Genomic DNA, 20,061 nt, shown 5'->3' with positions numbered 1-20,061 from the left:
TCGATTTCCTAGCTGCCCCAAGTCATGTGACTTGTGCTCTGATAAACTTCAATTACTCTTTACTGCTGTACTGCAAGTTGGAGTGATATCAACCCCCTCACAAAAGAACAATGGGACGGTAACCAGATAACAGCTCTCTAACACAAGATAACAGCTGTCTGGTAGATCTAAGAACAACACTCAATAGTAAAAACCCATGTCCCACTGAGACACATTAAGTTACATTGAGAAAGAAAAACAACAGCCTGCCAGAAAGCATTTCTCTCCTAAAGTGCAGGCACAAGTCACATGACCAGGGGCAGCTGGGAAATTGACAAAATGTCTAGCCCCATGTCAGATTTCAAAATTGAATATAAAAAAATCTGTTTGCTCTTTTGAGAAATGGATTTCAGTGCAGAATTCTGCTGGAGTAGCACTATTAGCTGATGCGTTTTGAAAAAAAAAACCATGTTTTCCGATGACAGGATCCCTTTAATCTACTGGAACCAAAGCAGAATAAAAGGCAAACACACTCCTGGCAGTTTAAAACAGAAAATCCATTTCTAGTTCCACTGCCCCCTTCCCTAAACGCTATGCCCTTTATCAATGTAGTTATCTCTTGGCTGCTACATGGGCCCACTAGATCTGTCACAATCAAATCCAAATCAGCACCAAATAAATCCATATAAAACAAAGGCTGTATTTCAGAACCTGCTCAATGTGCCAACTGCCTCACTATAAAGAAATCATTCTTTCCCTGTGCATATCGCTGTGTGTATGACGGATGGTCTTGCACATATAAACCCAATGCAGAGTCCAACAACAAAATACCTAATTGTCTCAGGAACACTGGAGCCGTTGCCATGATTCAACGAGATTCAAGTGCATAGTTTTCCTTAAAAGTGCCTGGCCTGCTCCTGAGAGCAGCAACGTTCCATATGCACTGCAAGCTTCTGGCTTGTTGGAGGTGGGCCAGAAATTCAAGGGAATGAAAAAAGAAAGTAAAGTGTTTTTTCAGAAAACACAGGCTACTACAGGTAGAGATGAAGAAAAGAGTGAAGCCAGGGTCACTGTAACTTCTCTGTTGCCCTTTATCTATCTTCTGAGTAGAAAAACATTGTAAGACCCCATATAACTTATTTGGAAAGTTCCATTAATGATTAGCAGCACAGTCCTGGGAAGGGTCACACCCCTGTCTTCAATGTTCAGATCAGCCCTTCCAGATAATCCAACCATGCAACGTGTGTATGCACAATAATTTCTGACTGGGGTATCTCTGCTAATTAGATGGACTTTTATTAAATGAAGAGGTAGCTAAAGAAAACTATTCAGTTTTCAGTTCATTGAAAGATTATTTGTATATTCATTTTAAAGGGTAATTTACCTTTAAAGTAACGCTTTGTTATCTCATAGTATATTTCCAGCTTTTTGTGGGGGGTCATCGGCAGCCAAACAGTTATTGTTCTGTGAAGCTATAGTTTCATTCTTATTGTTACATTTTATTCCATCTTCCAGTCTCTCCTTAAACTGCTGCCTATTTGTTGGGGTAACTTTTAATTGCACCCTAGCAACCAGCTAGGTGTTAAAATGCAAAACCGCATATCTGCTGAACAAAAGGCTACATATAGTGAAACCTCGATTTTAGGTACCCTGATTTTAAGTTTTCCCACATATTGTATCTCAAAGTACAACTGACTCCTGTGCTTATATCCTTTAAATACTTTAAGAAAAAGTTTTTCTGATTTTACCGAATTTACATTTTCCTGATTTTCATTTTCCCGGATTTTACATTTACAAAGTTTTTCCTGGTGCCTTGAAAAATGTAAAACGTAAAAAAAACACACACACACTCTGCATCATATAAGTGAACTACCACTTTAGGGCAAGTAGCTCCTGCAAATAGATTATAGAAGGGATGGTGTGTTTTACTTTCACTGATTTAGTTATACCATATGAGATGTAGAATTATACCATGTGGCATGTACAATTAGAATGATGGGTGAAAGGACAGGGCTTGTACAAGGTCACTGAGTTATGTGAAAAGTAAAATGATGGGTAAGGGAGTATAATATACAGTATACTGTATATTCTACTAGATGTTGTACAGAATGAAAGGAAAGATCTGATTGATTGCTATGGGTAAACTGCATTGCTGCACATTAGCACATACATGCATAAACCCATCCAGGACCGGATTTTGACTAGTGCCTGCCGCCCGCACACACACCCTCCCTCCTGGGGGTTGCAGGTCCTTCACTTGCTCCCCAGTATGCTTAGTAATGAGTCAAAATATAAATATAAAGCCATGGCCTAGGTGATCCTGTGAAACATTTTCTCACTCCTGGATTGTTTTGGAGTCACCCATGTTGATAGAACCCAACCTTAGTGTAATTTCCTTTTGTTTCCATCTTCTCTGCAATATAATATAATTACAACATTTCATGCCGATTGGGATGAACTTTCCATAATTCTGCCTAATATAAATAACATGTTGGTTTCTTCTATTTGGAACTCCTGTCCTGGAAGTCCCCATTCAGTTTTCTCTGTTATTTACCTAATTTTGTTATAATTCACAAATGAAGTATCTGTCACCATGACACTGCTGGTAATGCACCTTCGCCTGATCAATCACCCGCATGTGCCAGATTAGCAGGGAGGAAAGGAGACAGTAATTCTGCTCTAAGTCCAATCAAGTGGAGCGCTCACCTCCCTAATACACACTTTTTGTAGTGCCAGGTGCTGTACTGTGAGACCCACCCCTGTCACTGGGTCAAATCGATATCCAAAAGAAAGCCAGTAGGCAACGTTTCGAGCCTACTAGGCCCTTTCTCAAGCTTGAGAAAGGGCCTAGTAGGCTCGAAACGTTGCCTTTTTTGCATATGGGCTTAATAAAATAATTCTTTTTGAACACAACTGCAACCTGACGTGCTACTGGCTTTCTTTTAGTAATTCTGCTCTAGTGACTGGCAGCTCCTCCAAGCAAACTCTTATTTATATTTCTATTATTCCTCTCCTAATCCTTCAGCAAGTCCATTGGATTCCTTGTAATAACCATCAGTACAGCATTGTGGCTCGGTTGTGGAGCTGGTACCACAGATGAGTGATTTTATATCATTTATAAAGTTTATTGAAACATGCCATTTAGAGGAATTCTCTGTATACCAAACTTAAAGGGCTGTTTCTGCTGAAATGTGATTAGTACAGAGCAATGCCTATGCTGCCATAGTTTTATGGTATCTTGTTTATAGTGTCAATGGGCATCTGAATAATTTTGATGCGTAACAATTGTTCTGCGTGCCCCAATTTTGCCGCACAACAATTTTTGTTTTGCCACTGCAGATTTTTAACCGGCGAATTTTGACGCAGTTTCACGATAACATTCGCAGGCGCCAAAACGCGAAAATTCACTATGATTCAATGCCTGCCGAATTTATTCTCCCATCACTAAATACCAGTGCAAAGTGAAATTTCAGACACAAATGTTTTTTACACATGGGGGCCGATTCACTAAGGGTCGAATATCGAGGGTTAATTAACCCTCGATATTCGACTAGGAACTAAAATCCTTCGACTTCGAATATCGAAGTCGAAGGATTTAGCGCAGATAGTACGATCGAACGATCAAAGGATTATTCCTTCGATCGAACGATTAAATCCTTCGAATCGAACGATTCGAAGGATTTAAATCCAACGATCGAAGGAATATCCTTCGATCAAAAAAAGTTAGCCAAACCTATGGGGACCTTCCCCATAGGCTAACATTGACTTCGGTAGCTTTTAGATGCCGAACTAGGGGGTCGAAGTTTTTTTTAAAGAGACAGTACTTTGATCGAATAGTTGAACGATTTTTACTTCGAATCCTTCGAAGTAGCCCATTCGATGGTCGAAGTAGCCCAAAAAAAACTTCGAAATTCGAAGTTTTTTTACTTCGAATCCTTTACTCGAAGTTAGTGAATTGGCCCCATGATGTATGGTTTTTTTTTTACACTTTTTTTATAATTATAATTATAACTGCAGCTATACAAGCAATTGTGTTAAAATTAACCCCGTTGATCACAAAATATATGGAAGTTGCAGCTAACATTTCCAGAATTGGCACTGCGTTACCTCCAGTGCTACGATGTTACCGTATGATTCTTCAAGTTAGTGGTGCCTACTGACGCATCTCACTGGGGAAACACTGGAATTACAGCCACGGTCAGTTTGGTGTTAGCTATAGGGTGCCACAGAGTCAGTAAGTAGGATGGATGCAATGGTGTTTGGCACAATCTAAAGGAAGTGAAATGAGTGTGTTTAAATGCAAAGTACCTTTAATGAGTAGCATTAGTGCAACATTTGCATCCATTATTAGTAATGGGCGAATTTATTCGCCAGGTGTGAATTCGCAGCGAATTTGCGTGATTCGCCGTCAGCGAATAAATTCACGAAACGCCCGCGAAAATTCGCGGCAAAAATACGCCAGCATCAAAAACGGGCGCCCGCATCAAAAACGAGATGCCAGTGCAGTTTCGCGAATTTTTCGCCATTTCGCGAAAATTCGAGCGAAATTCGCTAATTTTTCGGCGAAGCAAAACGGCGCAAATTCGCCCATCACTATCCATTATAGAGTGACTGCTTTTGTAAAAGTCCCCTCAAAATACACTCTACTGTCTGTTCTGTCTTACTGGTGCTTCCATGGCCCCTGGGCTCTGGCTACAATAAGATACAGGATATAGGCGAAGGAGGATCTAAAATACCTATAACAATCATAAATGGGCACCAGACAGTATTGAATTAATAAAAAAATAGGCAGAATAATGAATATGTGCAGCTGAATTTCAGTGCAATCTTTAATCTATTCAATCTGTATAATAATAAGTTATAAATTTTCAAATAAAACATGAAACCCAAATTCTTTTTTTATTACAATATCCATACTTGTTATAAACTCAGGCAACCATATATTGCCTGCCCCACTTCTATGCTGGGGCAGGCAGTTACTTTGTCTTTCCATTGTCTGGCATTTTCTAGATGTCACTGCCAGTGCCGGGCCACGCTAGGCAGGCGCCCTAGGCAGGCCCAGCAGTCACGGCACCTGTGTGAATTCGCGTGCGCATGCGTGAATTCGCACGCATGCGCAGAAGAGCAAAGAAGCGAGGAAGAGAAGGGAACCGGACTTGGGGTAGGCGATAGGGATGTCGCGGACTGTTCGCCCGCGAACTAATTCGCGCGAACATCGACCGTTCGCGTCAGCCGAATGTTCGCGAACGTCGCGCGACGTTCGCCAATTTGGGTTCGCCTTAGCTGGCGCTTATTTTTGCCCTCTCACCCCAGACCAGCAGATACATGGCAGCCAATCAGGAAGCTCTCCCTCCTGGACCACCCCCACACCCCCTGGACCACTCCCCTTCCATATATAAACTGAAGCCCTGCAGCGTTTTTTCATTCTGCCTGTGTGTGCTTGGAAGAGCTAGTGTAGGGAGAGAGCTGTTGAGTGATTTGAGGGACAGTTGATAGTAACTTTGCTGGCTAGTAATCTACTTGATACTGCTCTGTATTGTAGGGACAGAACTCTGCAGGGATTTGAGGGACATTTTAGGTTAGGTAGCTTTGCTGGCTAGTAATCTACCTTCTACTGCAGTGCTCTGTATGTAGCTGCTGTGGGCAGCTGTCCTGCTCCTGATCTCTCATCTGCTGACTGCTGCCTGTAACCCAATAGTCCTTGTAAGGACTGCTTTTATTTTTTTTTTGTTTTTTTACTTTGCTACTATAAGAGCCCAGTGCTATTAGTCTAGCTGTGTTGGGGAGTGCGACTGGTGTGCTGCTCCTCCTAGTAGTTCACCACTACCAGCACCAACCAGAGTCAAAATTGTTACAAAGTATCTTATTTGCACCTGTTAGCTGTTCTGAGCTCTCTGCCAAAAGCTAATTAAGTTAGAAACTGTTTTTTTTCTGGCTGTTCAGTTCAGAGAAAAGAGGGACTGGTGTGCTGCTCCTCTTAGTAGTTCACCACTACCAGCACCAACCAGAGTCAAAATTGTTACAAAGTATCTTATTTGCACCTGTTAGCTGTTCTGAGCTCTCTGCCAAAAGCCAATTAAGTTAGAAACTTTTTTTTTTCTGGCTGTTCAGTGCAGAGAAAAGAGGGACTTTCCAGTACAAAAGAGGGACAGGGGGTTGAGTGGTCAAAAGAGGGACAGTTGGGAGGTATTGGGACCTAGCTGTGTGAGCTTTTTCACATTCTGTCTAAATAACAATAATAATTCCGTGTCCATAAACATCACCTGAGTGATGTTTTTAGAGCAGCAATAATATATTCCGTATCCACTACTGTATACGTTGCCCTTGCAGGCATTGTTTGCCCAGTCTTTAACCAAGTGCCACCTAGCTGTGTGAGCTTTTTCACATTCCGTGTCCAGAAACATCACCTGAGTGACGTAGTGTGATTTCTGCCCTTTACAGCACAAAACGCAGCGCTGTGTCAACAATGTATTTTTCAGATACATTTTTGCCCTTGATCCCCCTCTGGCATGCCACTGTCCAGGTCGTTGCACCCTTTAAACAACTTTAAAATCATTTTTCTGGCCAGAAATGTCTTTTCTAGCTTTTAAAATTCGCCTTCCCATTGAAGTCTATGGGGTTCGCGACGTTCGCGAACCGTTCGCATTTTTGGACGCATGTTCGCGAATATGTTCGCGAACATTTTTTCCGCCGTTCGCTACATCCCTAGTAGGCGACAGAGGAGGTACGTGCCTGGCACCCTCCCAGCTTTGCGCCCTAGGCACGTGCCTACTCTGCCTACCCCTAGTTCCGGCCCTGGTCACTGCACTTCCCTCATTCCCCCTCCCTCCTTACCATCTAATTGTGTTGCCAATGAATAGACATGGATATCAGGTGCCCCTTTCTGGCTCATAAACAACAGTGTCCACAAAATGGCGCCTGCATGCTTGATGTGATTGTGAATTCTAACACTAAAAGAAACAAGTTTAAAATAATGCATATAGTGTAAGTGACATTTTTTTTGCTTGAATGACATCTTTAAATTGGATTATGAATTATTTCTTAGGGTGATTAGTCCCCTTTTATGCATGGAGTTTCTGTGGGTGTACCCCTTCACCTTAACCCTGTCTTAGCCACCTTGGCTGATGCCTATCATGAGGGCATTGTGGCAGTTCCATAATTCTTAGTTACTGTGGCCTTTATCAGTCAGCAGTTATAAAAATAAGTTGCAAGTCATCTTATTACTGAACCTGAACTGGAATGGCATTGTTACTGGTACATTGCATTTTATTTAACGTTACAGAACCAGCCGGGAATATGTTTTTCTCCTTGCTGCCCTCTAGTGTCTCTGTGTCTCATTATTTACATTTTTTATGAACATGAAGCTACTATATTAGCAGGACCAGAACTTTCCATATGCAGATAGATATAGGAAGCCAACACCTCGCAGGGTTGTTCAGTGATCAACCAGCCTGGGCAAAAAAACCCTGCAACTATTTCATATATCAGAAAGTAAATGCAAAGGGCTAGTTGGTTGGGTAAGTGCCCTGGTGCACAGTACAGTAGTATTTCAGCAGTGACATAAAGTTGGATTAACAGAAAATATGCAATATGCATCATAGTAAAATTAGACAGGTGCATACATTTGGGCACCCAACAGAGATATTACATCAATACTTAGTTGAGCCTCCTTTTGCAAATGTAACAGCCTCTAGACGCCTCCTATAGCCTTTGATGATTGTCTGGATTCTGGATTCTGACCATTCATCCATAGAAAATCTCTCCAGTTCAGATAAATTTGATGGCTGCAGAGCATGGACAGCCTGCTTCAAATCATCCCATAGATTTTTGATGATATTCTAGTTGGGGGACTGTGACAGCCATTCCAGAATATTGTACTTTTCCCTCTGCATAAATGTCTTTGTAGATTTTAAAATGTGTTTAGGGTCATTGTCTTATTGGAATATCCAACCCCTCGTAACTTCAACTTTGTGACTGATGCTTGAACATTATCCTGAAGAATTTGTTGATATTGGGTTGAATTCATCCGACCCTTGACTTTAACAAGGGCCCCAGTCCCTGAACTAGCCCCACAGCCCCACAGCATGATGGAACCTCCACCAAGTTTGAAGTAGGTAGCAGGTGTCCTTTTTGGAATGCGGTGTTCTTCTTCCACCATGCAAAACCTTTTTTGTTATGACCAAATAACTAAATTTTCGTCTCATTAGTCCAAAGCACTTTGTTCCAAAATGACTGTGGCTTGTCTAAATGAGCTTTTGCATACAACAACCGACTCCATTTGTGGCATGAGTGCAGAAAGGGCTTCTTTCTCATCACCCTGCTATACAGATGCTCAGTAAAATTTGCACTGAATTGTAGAATGATGTACAGATACACCATCTGCAGCAAGATGTTCTTGCAGGTCTTTGGATATCTTTGGGTTGTCTGTAACCATTCTCACAATCCTCACATACGCCGCTCCTGTATTTTTCTTGGCCTGTCAGACCTGGGTTTTACAGCAACTGTGCCTGTGGCCTTCCATTTCCTGATTACATTCCTTACAGTTGAAACTGACAGTTTAAACCTCTTTGTTTTCAGATCTTTTGAGAGTTGCTTTGAGGATCCTATGCTGTCACTCTTCAGAGGAAAGTCCAACAGAAGCACAATTTGCCACCTTAAATACATTTTCTCATGACTGGACACACCTGCCTATTAAGTTCAAGGCTTAATGAGCTAACCCAACCAATTTGGTGTTACCAGTAATCAGTATTGAGCAGTTACATGCATTCAAATTAGCATATTACAAGGGTACCCACATTTTTGCACAGACAGTTTTTCACATTTGATTTAATTTCACTGAATTAAACTGAATTCTGCTTCACTAAAAATCTTTGTTCAAGAAACACCCCAGTACTTGATGTTCCTGCAAAATGAAAGATATACCACTGTTATCTTTTTTTGAAAGTGGAGTAAATTATTATGCAGGCTGAGAGGGGTTCCCAAACGTTTTATATGACTGTATACAGTATGGGCCTTCAGAATTACCTAATAGAGCACTGTTGAACTGATTGTGTTTGTACATTTCAGATTTGTTTTAGCTTTCCTCTTTTTATTTGGGCGGTGCAGTTGATTCCAAGACTTCTCCATGGAATATGAGACACAAATCAGGCTTCATTGCATAAGAACTAAACCTCTTTAACTTTAATGTATTGATCAAAAAGCTGAACCTTATTGGCTTTTAGAGGAATATTGCTTTTGGCTCAAAGTTGCACAACTGTTCATTAACCTCAAAACCTTAGAGACCAGTGGATTACGTCTGCTTAGAAAGTTAGTGATATGTAGCCTATTTTAAGAAGGCAGACCCATGCTTAATAATATATAGGCTTTAAGTTTTGGTGCTTTCAAGGATTCCAGACATGTTATTGAAGGGCATGGATCTGTTTTTTGTTTGTTCTCATGTAAGTCCTTTAATTAAGAAGCAAAAACTGCTTTTTTTAGAATTTCACCCCATTTAATATGGAAAATTATATATATATATATATATATATATATATATATAACAAACAAGGGAAAGTTGTGCTCACCACTATTTTTAAAACCATTAGGTGGGGGTGCAATGAGGGTGTGACCACAAAATACATATAGTCAACTACAAGAGTCCTCTGCACTCAACCCATTATCAATATATTTAAGACAGATAATTAATAATATTGATAATGGGTTGAGTGCAGAGGACCTCTTGTAGTATATATATATATATATACACACACACACACAGGTATAGGATACCTTATCCGGAAACCCGATATCCAGAAAGCTCCGAATTAAGGAATGGCTGTCTCCCATAGTCTCCATTTTATCCAAATAATCCAAATTTTAAAAAATGATTTCCTTTTTCTCTGTAATAATAAAACAGTAGCTTGTACTTGATCCCAACTAAGATATAATTAATCCTTGTTGGGAGCTAAACCAGTCTATTGGGTTTATTTAATGTTTAAATGAATTTCTAGTAGACTTAAGGCATGAAGACCCAAATTACGGAAAGATACGTTATCCGGAAAACCCCAGGTCCCGAGCATTCTGGATAACAGGTGCCATACCTGTATCACTCTATTGAATTGAATTGAAGGATCCCCCCATAGGACTACAACCACATTTACAATATTTACTGAAAGTTCCCATTTACAGACATTTTTTTCCTACTGCAATTTAGGTCAACATATGAGCAAGCAATTGTTCAAAGATTCATACACACAGCACAGAGCTATGGCTAAAACTGTGCCCCTTTTTTACAAAACAATAACCCAAGGACAGAATTGATTTTCTATTTCAGAGAAATCACTATATTTCAGCGATTCCCAAAATGTGGATCAGGGCCATCTGGGAATGGAGGGGTTGGTGAACTCAGCCTGAAGGTCTTGTAGACACACCTAACCTTGAAGGACAATTAAAGTGAAATTTTGATTTTGAAAGTAATTTGTTATCCTATATATTCTTGTAAATGTTGCTGGATGGCTGATTATGCCGATTTTACAATATCTGTGACCAAAAGGTTGGATTTGCAAGGAGTGCTTGACGCTAAAATGTCTGACAACCATTACTATAACCCAAACATCACCCACCCTTGCTACCAAATACAACTAGGTCATGAGTTTGTGGAGACACACCTAATCAGCAGGAAGTCATTGGTGTTCAGAAGTATTTGATTGGCAAATGCTTGTTGATAAGTATTTGTATAATTCTACCAGCACACAAAACTCTTTGCCCATGATGAAACATTATGAGCAGGGTTCTGTCTTCTTCAAAGCAGGGTTTAAAGGAACAGTAACACCAAAAAATGAAAGTGTTTTAAAGTAACGAAAATATAATGTACTCCTGTTCTGTACTGGTAGAACCACTACTATAGTTTATATAAATAAGCTGCTGTGTAGCCATGTAGGCAGCCATTCAAAGCCCCCATGGCTACACAGCAGCATGTTGTATATAAACTGTAGTAGTGTTTCTGAACAAACACACCAGTTTTACCAGTGCAGGGCAACATTACATTATATTATCTTTCCTTTTAAACACCTTTTTGTTGTTACTGTTCCTTTAACTGATTGTTGGAAACAGGAGTAGTTTAAAAAGTGGGATGGAAAACAGAATCGGGGTAGTTAGAGAGGCAACAATGGGCAATAAATAGTATAAGGGAGGGGGGAGATCTGAGAAAAGAAACAGAAATGTTTAACTTTGGGTGGCACAGCCTGTTGCATTTATAAGGCCCGTCAATATCAAGAGTCTGCAAACAAGGTTGAACTAGAACATTTCATAAGGTGTCATGTGTTGAGACAGTTGAGTTGTTAAATAAAAAGTACCCTCTGTGTAGCAGTAGGGTGTCTGGACTGCCAGAAGATTAAAGGGTCACAGACTGTGAAACTACAGAATGAAATACAGATATGACCAAAATAAAGCCTGTCAAAAGCTTTAAGAGAAACAAAAATATTTTTTTTAAAACAATTCTCACTTTAATTGGTCTCATGAAATAATTCAATCACACTAATAGCAGAGAAAACACAAGTACATTATTTATCTCCCATTATCTTTCCTGCAAAAAGTTCATATTTTCCTCTGAGATTTACCTGTGGAGAATTTGCTAAAAATAGGGACTATTAAAAAGTATTGTATATATATTTCTTATTTACTTTTAATACAGCCAATTTTCTTTTTTCGTAACCTTGAATTCAAAAATAAAAGTAAATAAAGGAAAAAATAAATAAATATACAATTCCGGGTATTTGGGTTGGGTCCGAGCTCATGAGAACTTTACAAAAAAAGAAGACATAAGCACCATAAACAAGCATCAGGGTGATGTATATTAATAAACTATATTAATATACTTGTTTAAATGTTTTAACATTATTAATGTACATTCTTATACTTTTTTATTTTTATTATAACGATTTATTTTTGCATTTATATATATTTTTTGTTTTGTATAAAATATCTGTTATTGTTCTGGTTAAACAATACGTAAGTGATTTTAAACAAATATACTTGTGACTATTCCCAGCGGATCATGTAGTTTTAGTTCCATTCTTAATAGTGAATTATTATAAGCAAATGTTGCAAGACATATCTGTATATTTACTAAAGTTTATAGCTGGAATAATATTTATTCCTTAGTAATCTACATTCTCCAGATATTTAAGTATTAAATACACAGAGCCTAGAGTTGCAGTTAATGAAATAAGATTATAGTCTATGACCTTCACGGTGTAAGAAGGTTCAACCATAATCTAAGGATTATTAGTTGCCCTAATTATGAGAGAGAGAGAGAGAGAGAGAGAGAGAGAGAGAGAGAGAGAGAGAGAGAGAGAGAGAGAGAGAGCACAACATGAAAGTATTGTGTTAATGTAGATTAAGGACAACAAGGGTTTCAGATCAGTTCCTATATTGCTGGAATCTGTGATGGCCTTGATAGCATAGTAAGTAGGTAACATTGTGAATTGAACAGTCTTAGGAAAATTGGTTTTTGGCTGGGGCTCGTCATTTAATGCTTTTTCTCTTTTAGCTTTTCCTTTACTTTCTGGGGCTCAAACTGAATTAAGCGAAGAATTTCCTTGTTGTTCATGATGCCTTGGATGAATTCACCCTCAGTGAGTTTATCTGTGGGGAAGATAAATGATATAAGAGTGAAGTACAGAACAAAGTCTACTTTACAGGTCAAACAACAAAATAAGCAGAGTAATTTTAATTAGGCACATTGAATCTTTAAAAATAAGTCACCATTAGACAACAGGAAAAACCAAGGCAAGTGATAATTTCATCAAACATTGAGTTACAAGTTCTAAAGACAGTATCTACAGAAGGCACACAACATTCTTTCAGAAAAGTGATGCATCAAGTAAACACAATCTTATCAAGATTCATTCAAAATTTTTAAGTCTATAAAGACTGTTAATAAATCAAGACAGAAAGTAGATGTAAAAGAGCATAAAAATACCAGAAGAAGAAACCAATGTTGATTCTTCTTCTAAGACCTCACTTTGAATTTTTAAGTCTATAAAGACTGTTAATAAATCAAGACAGAAAGTAGATGTAAAAGAGCATAATAATACCAGAAGAAGAAACCAATGTTGATTCTTCTTCTAAGACCTCACTTTGAATTGTGTGTTCAGGTCTGTAGACCACATGTACTGATGGACTACTCAAACAATGACCACTAAAAGGATGCATTGCCTTTGGAATTAAACTTCCAACAGAATAGATTTGGTGGAAGGAAGACAGTAGGTAGTGCAAGAACGAAATACTAGAAGAAGAGGCCATACCCTAAATGGAAAAGGGAGACTCAATAATAATCTCAGCATGTCAAACTTTTCTGAAATGAAGTAGGTGTTCACTGTGAAGCAGAAGGGATGGAAGGAATAGATAACTGAACTAATATCTGAACTTCAAGGTTACTAAAAGAATGATAACTAGGATTCACTTCCAGTAGACATGGGAGACCATTAAGCTCAGATGTAATTGTATGATGTCCTCATAACTTTTATGGACAGAACAGAGTACTAATGCAGTTATTGCAGTTAATGAGGACTGAAGAAAGGACAGAACTAAAAAAGTAATTTCACAAATTACTACTTATAGAGAGTTGTTTGGTGGGGACTCAAATGCACCAAATGGAAGAGTGATGGTGGAAATATATTGAGTATTGGCAGGAAGTCCCCTTTTCCTTTTTATTCAGTATTTACAGTTGCTACATTGTGGCCTTTAATCTCTTGAAGACATATTTAGACATTGTTTACTTTGCCAACTTCATCACACTAAACCATCTGATCTGACACATATAAATTAGTATTTCCCCACCAAACTATAGGGGGCAATTGTCTTGATAGATGTCTTCAACTCTGATTAATATTATTGGACTGCTCATGACAATCTTAGATAAAAATCTGTAGAGTTAAACAGGACTTAAGGCAGCAGTACACACAACAATGGTGGAAAAGTCAACTTCAGCATTATTGTCCTAAAATTGCTACATGCAGGCCCTTTAGGATGCAAGGTGTATTGATTATCTTGTGATTCTATAGTAAAACAACCAGCCTGTATCGACAGAAGATCTAGTCTTTGTATTCCTCTCATGTATGTGTGTTTGGGGGTGCTTGTTGTTTAATTTAGAATTACTTGATATAGGTTGCTCCTTTTCTTGACGTATACAAAAACATTTTATATAATGCTCAACTGACTATCGAATGAACTCAGATAATACTGTACAGAGGAAAACTTTTAAGACTCTGCAAAAGTCGATAGACTGCTTGACCCATTTTCATATTTGGATCAGATGATTGTCCGAGGTTATGTAACTACAATACTGCCCCCCTGACCATAAAATTTATAGGTTATGAAAGCAGGCATCCAGTAACGTAATTAGAGGGGGGCGGGCCGTGGTGCGTGACGTGCAGCCGGGCCCCCCACCGTACGCAATTTTCGGCCCGCATTTTAGTGGCGCGCGGGCTGCTGGGGGGCCCTGGGGGGGTGGCCCTGGCCCGCACCCCCTGCTCCCCCGGTAGTTTCGCCACTGCAGGCATCTGTAGAAATTTTAAATAAGGGTGAAGGCTTAAAATTCCATTTCTTCCTACAAAACTAGGGGTTGGTTGTACTACCTACTACCAACTAATATATAGCTAAAGACAAAAGAAAATTTTTGGAGTGATTTCTGCTAACTTTCCTATCATCTCCCCTGCATATATAGGTATTTGTTGAACTAGATACTCTTATACAGTACAAAAGGAAAATATGTTGAGTCCCACTAATTAATATAAATACAAATATACAGAGAAGGAACACAATGGGGCTATACTCTTATACTGTACTGTCTAAGAGAAACAATATGGTACCACCACCCATATGAATAAAACAAATATATATAGAATTTATGTCCTAGACACACAATAAGCTATACCCTCATACTGTAGTGTCTAAAGGCCACAATACAGTAGCTCCTACTGATATGCAATATTGCAAGTCCTACCAATATGCATAAATGCAGATATATAGATGTAGAATAAACCTCATTCATCAAACTGTGATCTATTTTCCTCTTTTAAAGAATGATGCTCCAAGACCCCTGGGATAAAGTGATATGGCTTATCCTGCAATAAAGGCTCTAGAACTATCAATTCTAGAGCCTTTATTGTCACTAACACTTTTGCTAACTCAGCACCTGCAGGTCTCACACGCCTGACTCCAAAATATAATTCTCTATAATCACTTCCCTACATGAAGAATGTTAATAACCACTAGGTCTGGTTCAGTTTACCATTGTCTTTCTTTCCAAAGAAATCCCATATTTTATTTGTTCTCCTATCTGGCGTATTTTCATCCTCTGGTAGATGCTTCTGGTCTTCAGTAGTTATCATTTTGAATATGGCCTAGGAAGAAAAAAACACATTTCTATCACTGTCCATTCCAAGCACACAACCAACCTATTCAGACCACAGTCTCATCAGTCAGTCAGGAAATATTGGGACTGAATTTCTTTGTGTGCAATCAAATATACAGGTCTCTGGAGATCAAGAAAGTATTGGATTCCACTAGAATGAATTGACCTGTGGTTTACAATGAACACAATGTTAGGAGAAGGCAAGCTTAATGTATTGGAGAAATATAACTGCAACCTTAAACTTCCAATTCTGAATTTAGTGACATGACCTCAATATCTTGAGTTTGACATTTCATAGGAGGGACATCTTTTAATTTGAAAAAGCCTTTAAAATCTGGTTTCCACGGTAACTTTTAACATTGTTGTTTGTTTTAGGCAGTCCATGCCTCTAGTTCTTTTAATCAAATGTAACATTGTTATAGTAGTATAGTTCCAAGTCTATGTAGAGCACGAAATACATGTTCAACTCAAATCTGGCCTTAGCAAACAGGATCCCCAAAACTTTCCATAATTGTATTTCAAACTGAAAACCTCAACCATTGCTTCATGCACCATTGGGGGGCTACACTGCTTTAAGTTGTCTGCCACCTACAACTGATTTAAATTGAAAACACTTGGCAGAACCAGTACTATTTTTTCAAGTCTTTCTTAATATGCTTTTGTTTATTGGTGGTGAAGGACAGTAAAGCTGGCCATAGACTCAACGATCCGATCGTACGAATCAAGGATTCGTACGATTTTCGGACCGTGTGTGGAGAGTCCCGTAAGTTTTCGTCCGGCAGAGATCAGTCGTTTGGTCGATCGAACAGGTTAAAAGATTTCTGTCGCCTGCCGATAATATCTCTGCGTATATTGCCGATCGTACGATTTTCAGTGGGAGACTGTCACTAGCTTTGGTCGGACATAACCATCATACGATTGCTGTCTGAGGTAGTACATTGGCTGATCTGTTTTTTTACTACTTTTTTGGTCGGAATGGTAAGACTTTGATCTCTATGGTTAGTGGAGGCTCGGGAAATGGAAAGTCCGATCGTACGTTGATTCGTACGATCGGACCTTTGCGTCTATGGCCATCTTAAGTGACCCAGGTGAATAGGAACATAGAAACTGCAATGTCCTTAAAAATCCCTAACTGGCATTTAAGGCATGAACATGAACATTTTGAACAACAATACTGGCTTTTAAGTTTTTTTAAATTTAAGTTAAGTATTCTTTTGAGAGCATATAAAAAACGTTTCTATTAATCTATATGGATTTGCCTTTTAGGGTAATGAAGGATGTGGCATACTGCAGAAAAGAAGTGTATTTAAAAAAGTATTTGGTGCATTTAATTGTAATTAGAATTAATTCCCAGTTTTTTTTATTTTTGTAGTATCAAATGAGTGCATAATAAACTAAAATGGAAATGGGCATAAATACGTTAACACTTAATTAATGCACTGTTTTCATGTAACAGCCTTGTCCTCTTATATAATGGGCTTGATTTACAACTAATGTCAGAAAATAATTAAAACTACATCTCTGGAGAATCCTGGGTGCATTATGTGACTATTAGGATTATAAGAAAAATGAAACAAGATATTTTTCCTTCATTAGTTTTGTTCTAATGACTGAGTTTTAATTTGTGGGTACCTTATATTCCAAATTCAATTTGGTAGGCTATAGTAATTAATTCATACATAATAGGACGTTGTAGGATAAGCTACAAATAAGTTTCATGAATGGCTAACACTGATTTTTTTGTTGTAATTATGGGTTTTATGAAGCTTCTATTATCTATTGTTATTTTTTACTAAGACATCCGAGATTTGGTAACTCCACTGCATGATCAGTTTGGCTTTTGTATTTTCTTCAGTAGATATTTGGGTTGGTTAAAAACTGAAAGTTTACCGTAATTATTTCAAGAACTTCTAATTTGTTGATAGTTCCGTTACCGTCAACATCATATAAGGAAAACGCCCACTCCAGTTTTTGATTTGTTTTGCCAGAAGATGTCATGTGAAGGGCAATCATGTATTCCTTAAAGTCCAAGGTGCCATCGTTATTTGCATCAAAACTTCTAAATACATGGCGGGCGTAGGCTTTGGGGTCTGCGTCTGGAAAGAATTTAGAATAAATGCCTTCGAATTGCTGTTTGGAGATCCTTCCCGTGGGACACTCTTTGAGAAAGGACTGGTACCATGTGCACAGTTCCTCTTGGGTGAATTTGGTGTTGAGTTGTAGTTCTTCTAGGATCTCTTTGGAAAGCGCTCCACTTTTGCTGTTCCCCATGCTGAAAAAATATTTGAATCTAAAGGCGAAAAAGTCTCCTGTTGTCGAACAGCACAAAACTCAAGGAGGTAATGACACAGACATCCTGCATGCATTTAAATCCAGATAAAGCTTTTTTAAGGATTACAAAGGTTTAAGCGTCAGCCAAAGACACTGCTCACTCTGTGATATTACCTGAATCCTCCATTCTAATCACTTCACTGGGCATGTTTGGGTTTGGGCAACAGGTTTATAACAGATTGTATTTAAATGTATTAGACTCATGGCTTAATGAGGGAAAACTAAACACACACACAACCTTGTTTAGTTTTTATTTGCTTTTTAATCATTTATACAAAACAATAGCTGTCTCCTCTTTTTATTTGGTCTGTTTAAATATAACAACAATTTTCTAATTATCATATTTATTGATTGATTAGTTGATTGATTGAGATTGTTTTTTTAATCATTCATCCAAAATCAATCTTTTTCTTTTTTTCTTTCTTTATTTCTTTCTTTCATCAACACTTAATTCTAACTCTCAGAGTTATTTTTTTTATAAAATGTTATATGGTATTTCCAAACATTTTTTTATAGTCAATATCCAAAATATTTTAATTTCAAAAATATATTTTGACGTATACCCAAAATCAATAAACTCAAAATCAATAGAGATGATATTTTGTATTTTGATATGTAGCATTGGATAAAATGGAGATTTACTATGAAAGTTATAGTGATAGCATTTAAACATAGCTATGTATGTGTGGCGTAATCTTATAATTTATGGATGCATGGTGTAAATATGAATATATAGTAATCAAAAGTCATGAATATCTTGTAAATTATATCCTTATAAACGGTGAGTAGTGATGTCATCAGTTATAAATGGTGAGTAGTGATGTCATTTTTGTCACATGACTCACTAAAACTTGTGTATTATAATAAATAAAGTACCCAATGTACTTGGTCTTGTGTTTTTTGATGGGGGGATAGAATTATTCATATTTTTAAGCAATGTTGCTATTTATAATATTATAGTGGATTTATATCCCGGCTAAGGGAACCTGGTGGTTTATAATTGGTTCAAGCTTGGGGATAAGCATCAATTTTTGCCTTTTAAAATCGAATCACTGAATGAACTATATTGCACTGCACTTTATTAATTTATTAAGAATCAACTTCAGTAATTATTTATTAGGGATGCACTGAATCCAGGATTTGGCCAGGATTCAAATCTTTCACAAACGATTCGGGGGTTTGGCCGAATCCAAAATAATGGATTCGGTGCATCCCTATTATTTATTAATTGGATTAAATGCAATTATAGCACTGCACTTTATAATTTAATCTTTATTTATGAGGTAATTGAATAAGGCTACATGGTAGCCTAATTTGTGTCTGCTGTTATTTGAGTGATTAAGCGGGGTACTTTTTCTCCTTTTTTCTGATGTGAATCCTATGACACAGGAGATATGGATCCTTTCTTATAATCCATATTTTTCTACTAACTATCCCCCCTGCTGCTCTAGGTCCACAGCTCTGTTCTTTGATCAGCCGATCAAAGAACAGACTGGCCCAGCTTCCTTGCCCAAATGGTGTGGCTCCAGACCGTCTCAGATGACAGATATGGATGTCACCTTTCCACAGCCCCCTGGTGAGATATACAATAAAGGGTCTCTGTAAGCCTGAGACCAAATGTTTCCTGTGTTAACTTTTATTATGCCAGAGCAACGCTGCCCATGGCATGACAGGCTTCTTCTAAAACCATATATTAAAACCAAATCTGAGTGTCCGTTGTCAATATAATGTTTGGAAACTGGTAATTTAGTGTTACCCCTTTTGATAAACATGTTAAGTGCCCTTTAAGTAGGTAACTAAGTCCAGTTTGGGGATGTTTAAAAACTGCACCTTTGGTGACACAGCTGCACTAATTACACAATAAACAGGGGAACAATCCCATGACCTTCGACCAATATATCTGTACTGGCCCCACAGTTGTTCCGAACATCCGAATGCACCAGCATCTCCTACCCCTCCAGTAGGAGATATTAGGAATCCCCCAATGTCTTCAAAGCACAGAGGCCACAGTATCACTGTTCCTACTGAATTGGGTGACAAAGAGGGCCGACCTCGCACAACCATTTGTGACCTTACACTGCCGGGTTCCGCCACCGGCTTCTGCTTTTATAGCTGCGCACCTGCTCGCCCCTTTTGTGACACATATATATATATATATATATATATATATATATATATATATATATATAGTCAAATAATCCACCGGCACTCACCCTCAATATATCAAGTCCCGGGTGCTCCTCAGGGGGGAACAAATAGATGCAATCAGGAGCACTCACGGTTGTAGTGATCAAAGTATATCTTTTATTGGAGTGTTACAAACTACCCCACATCAACGCGTTTCGGTTCTCTCA

At 38.3% G+C, this 20,061-nt stretch overlaps 1 protein-coding gene across 1 annotated transcript; it reads right to left on the bottom strand.

The window, feature by feature from the left end:
* Positions 1 to 11,438: 11,438 nt before the first annotated feature.
* On the bottom strand, positions 11,439 to 17,827 carry LOC108702397 (S-modulin). The gene is made up of 3 exons (XM_018237857.2): positions 17,267 to 17,827; positions 15,254 to 15,365; positions 11,439 to 12,603 (listed from the first exon to the last, which is right to left on the bottom strand). The coding sequence occupies exons 1-3, from the start codon at positions 17,645 to 17,647 to the stop codon at positions 12,488 to 12,490; spliced, it is 609 nt and encodes a 202-aa protein (XP_018093346.1). The 5' UTR covers positions 17,648 to 17,827; the 3' UTR covers positions 11,439 to 12,487.
* Positions 17,828 to 20,061: the final 2,234 nt, after the last annotated feature.

The sequence above is a fragment of the Xenopus laevis genome, chromosome 9_10S, assembly GCF_017654675.1.
Source record: "Xenopus laevis strain J_2021 chromosome 9_10S, Xenopus_laevis_v10.1, whole genome shotgun sequence".
Classification (NCBI taxonomy): domain Eukaryota; kingdom Metazoa; phylum Chordata; class Amphibia; order Anura; family Pipidae; genus Xenopus; species Xenopus laevis.
The sequence above is the reverse complement of the archived record's forward strand: the minus strand, read 5'-3'. Positions and strand labels throughout refer to the sequence as shown.

What these genes read in the sequence shown, in the direction of transcription:
- LOC108702397 (XM_018237857.2), bottom strand. Translation starts at nt 17,647, where the DNA reads ATGGGGAACAGCAAAAGTGGAGCGCTTTCCAAAGAGATCCTAGAAGAA. An exon ending in AAGTTCTTGAAATAATTACG is followed by an intron (nt 15,366 to 17,266) that starts GTAAACTTTCAG and finishes TTTTCTTCCTAG; the next exon opens with GCCATATTCAAAATGATAAC. An exon ending in CTTTGGAAAGAAAGACAATG is followed by an intron (nt 12,604 to 15,253) that starts GTAAACTGAACC and finishes TCTTCCCCACAG; the next exon opens with ATAAACTCACTGAGGGTGAA.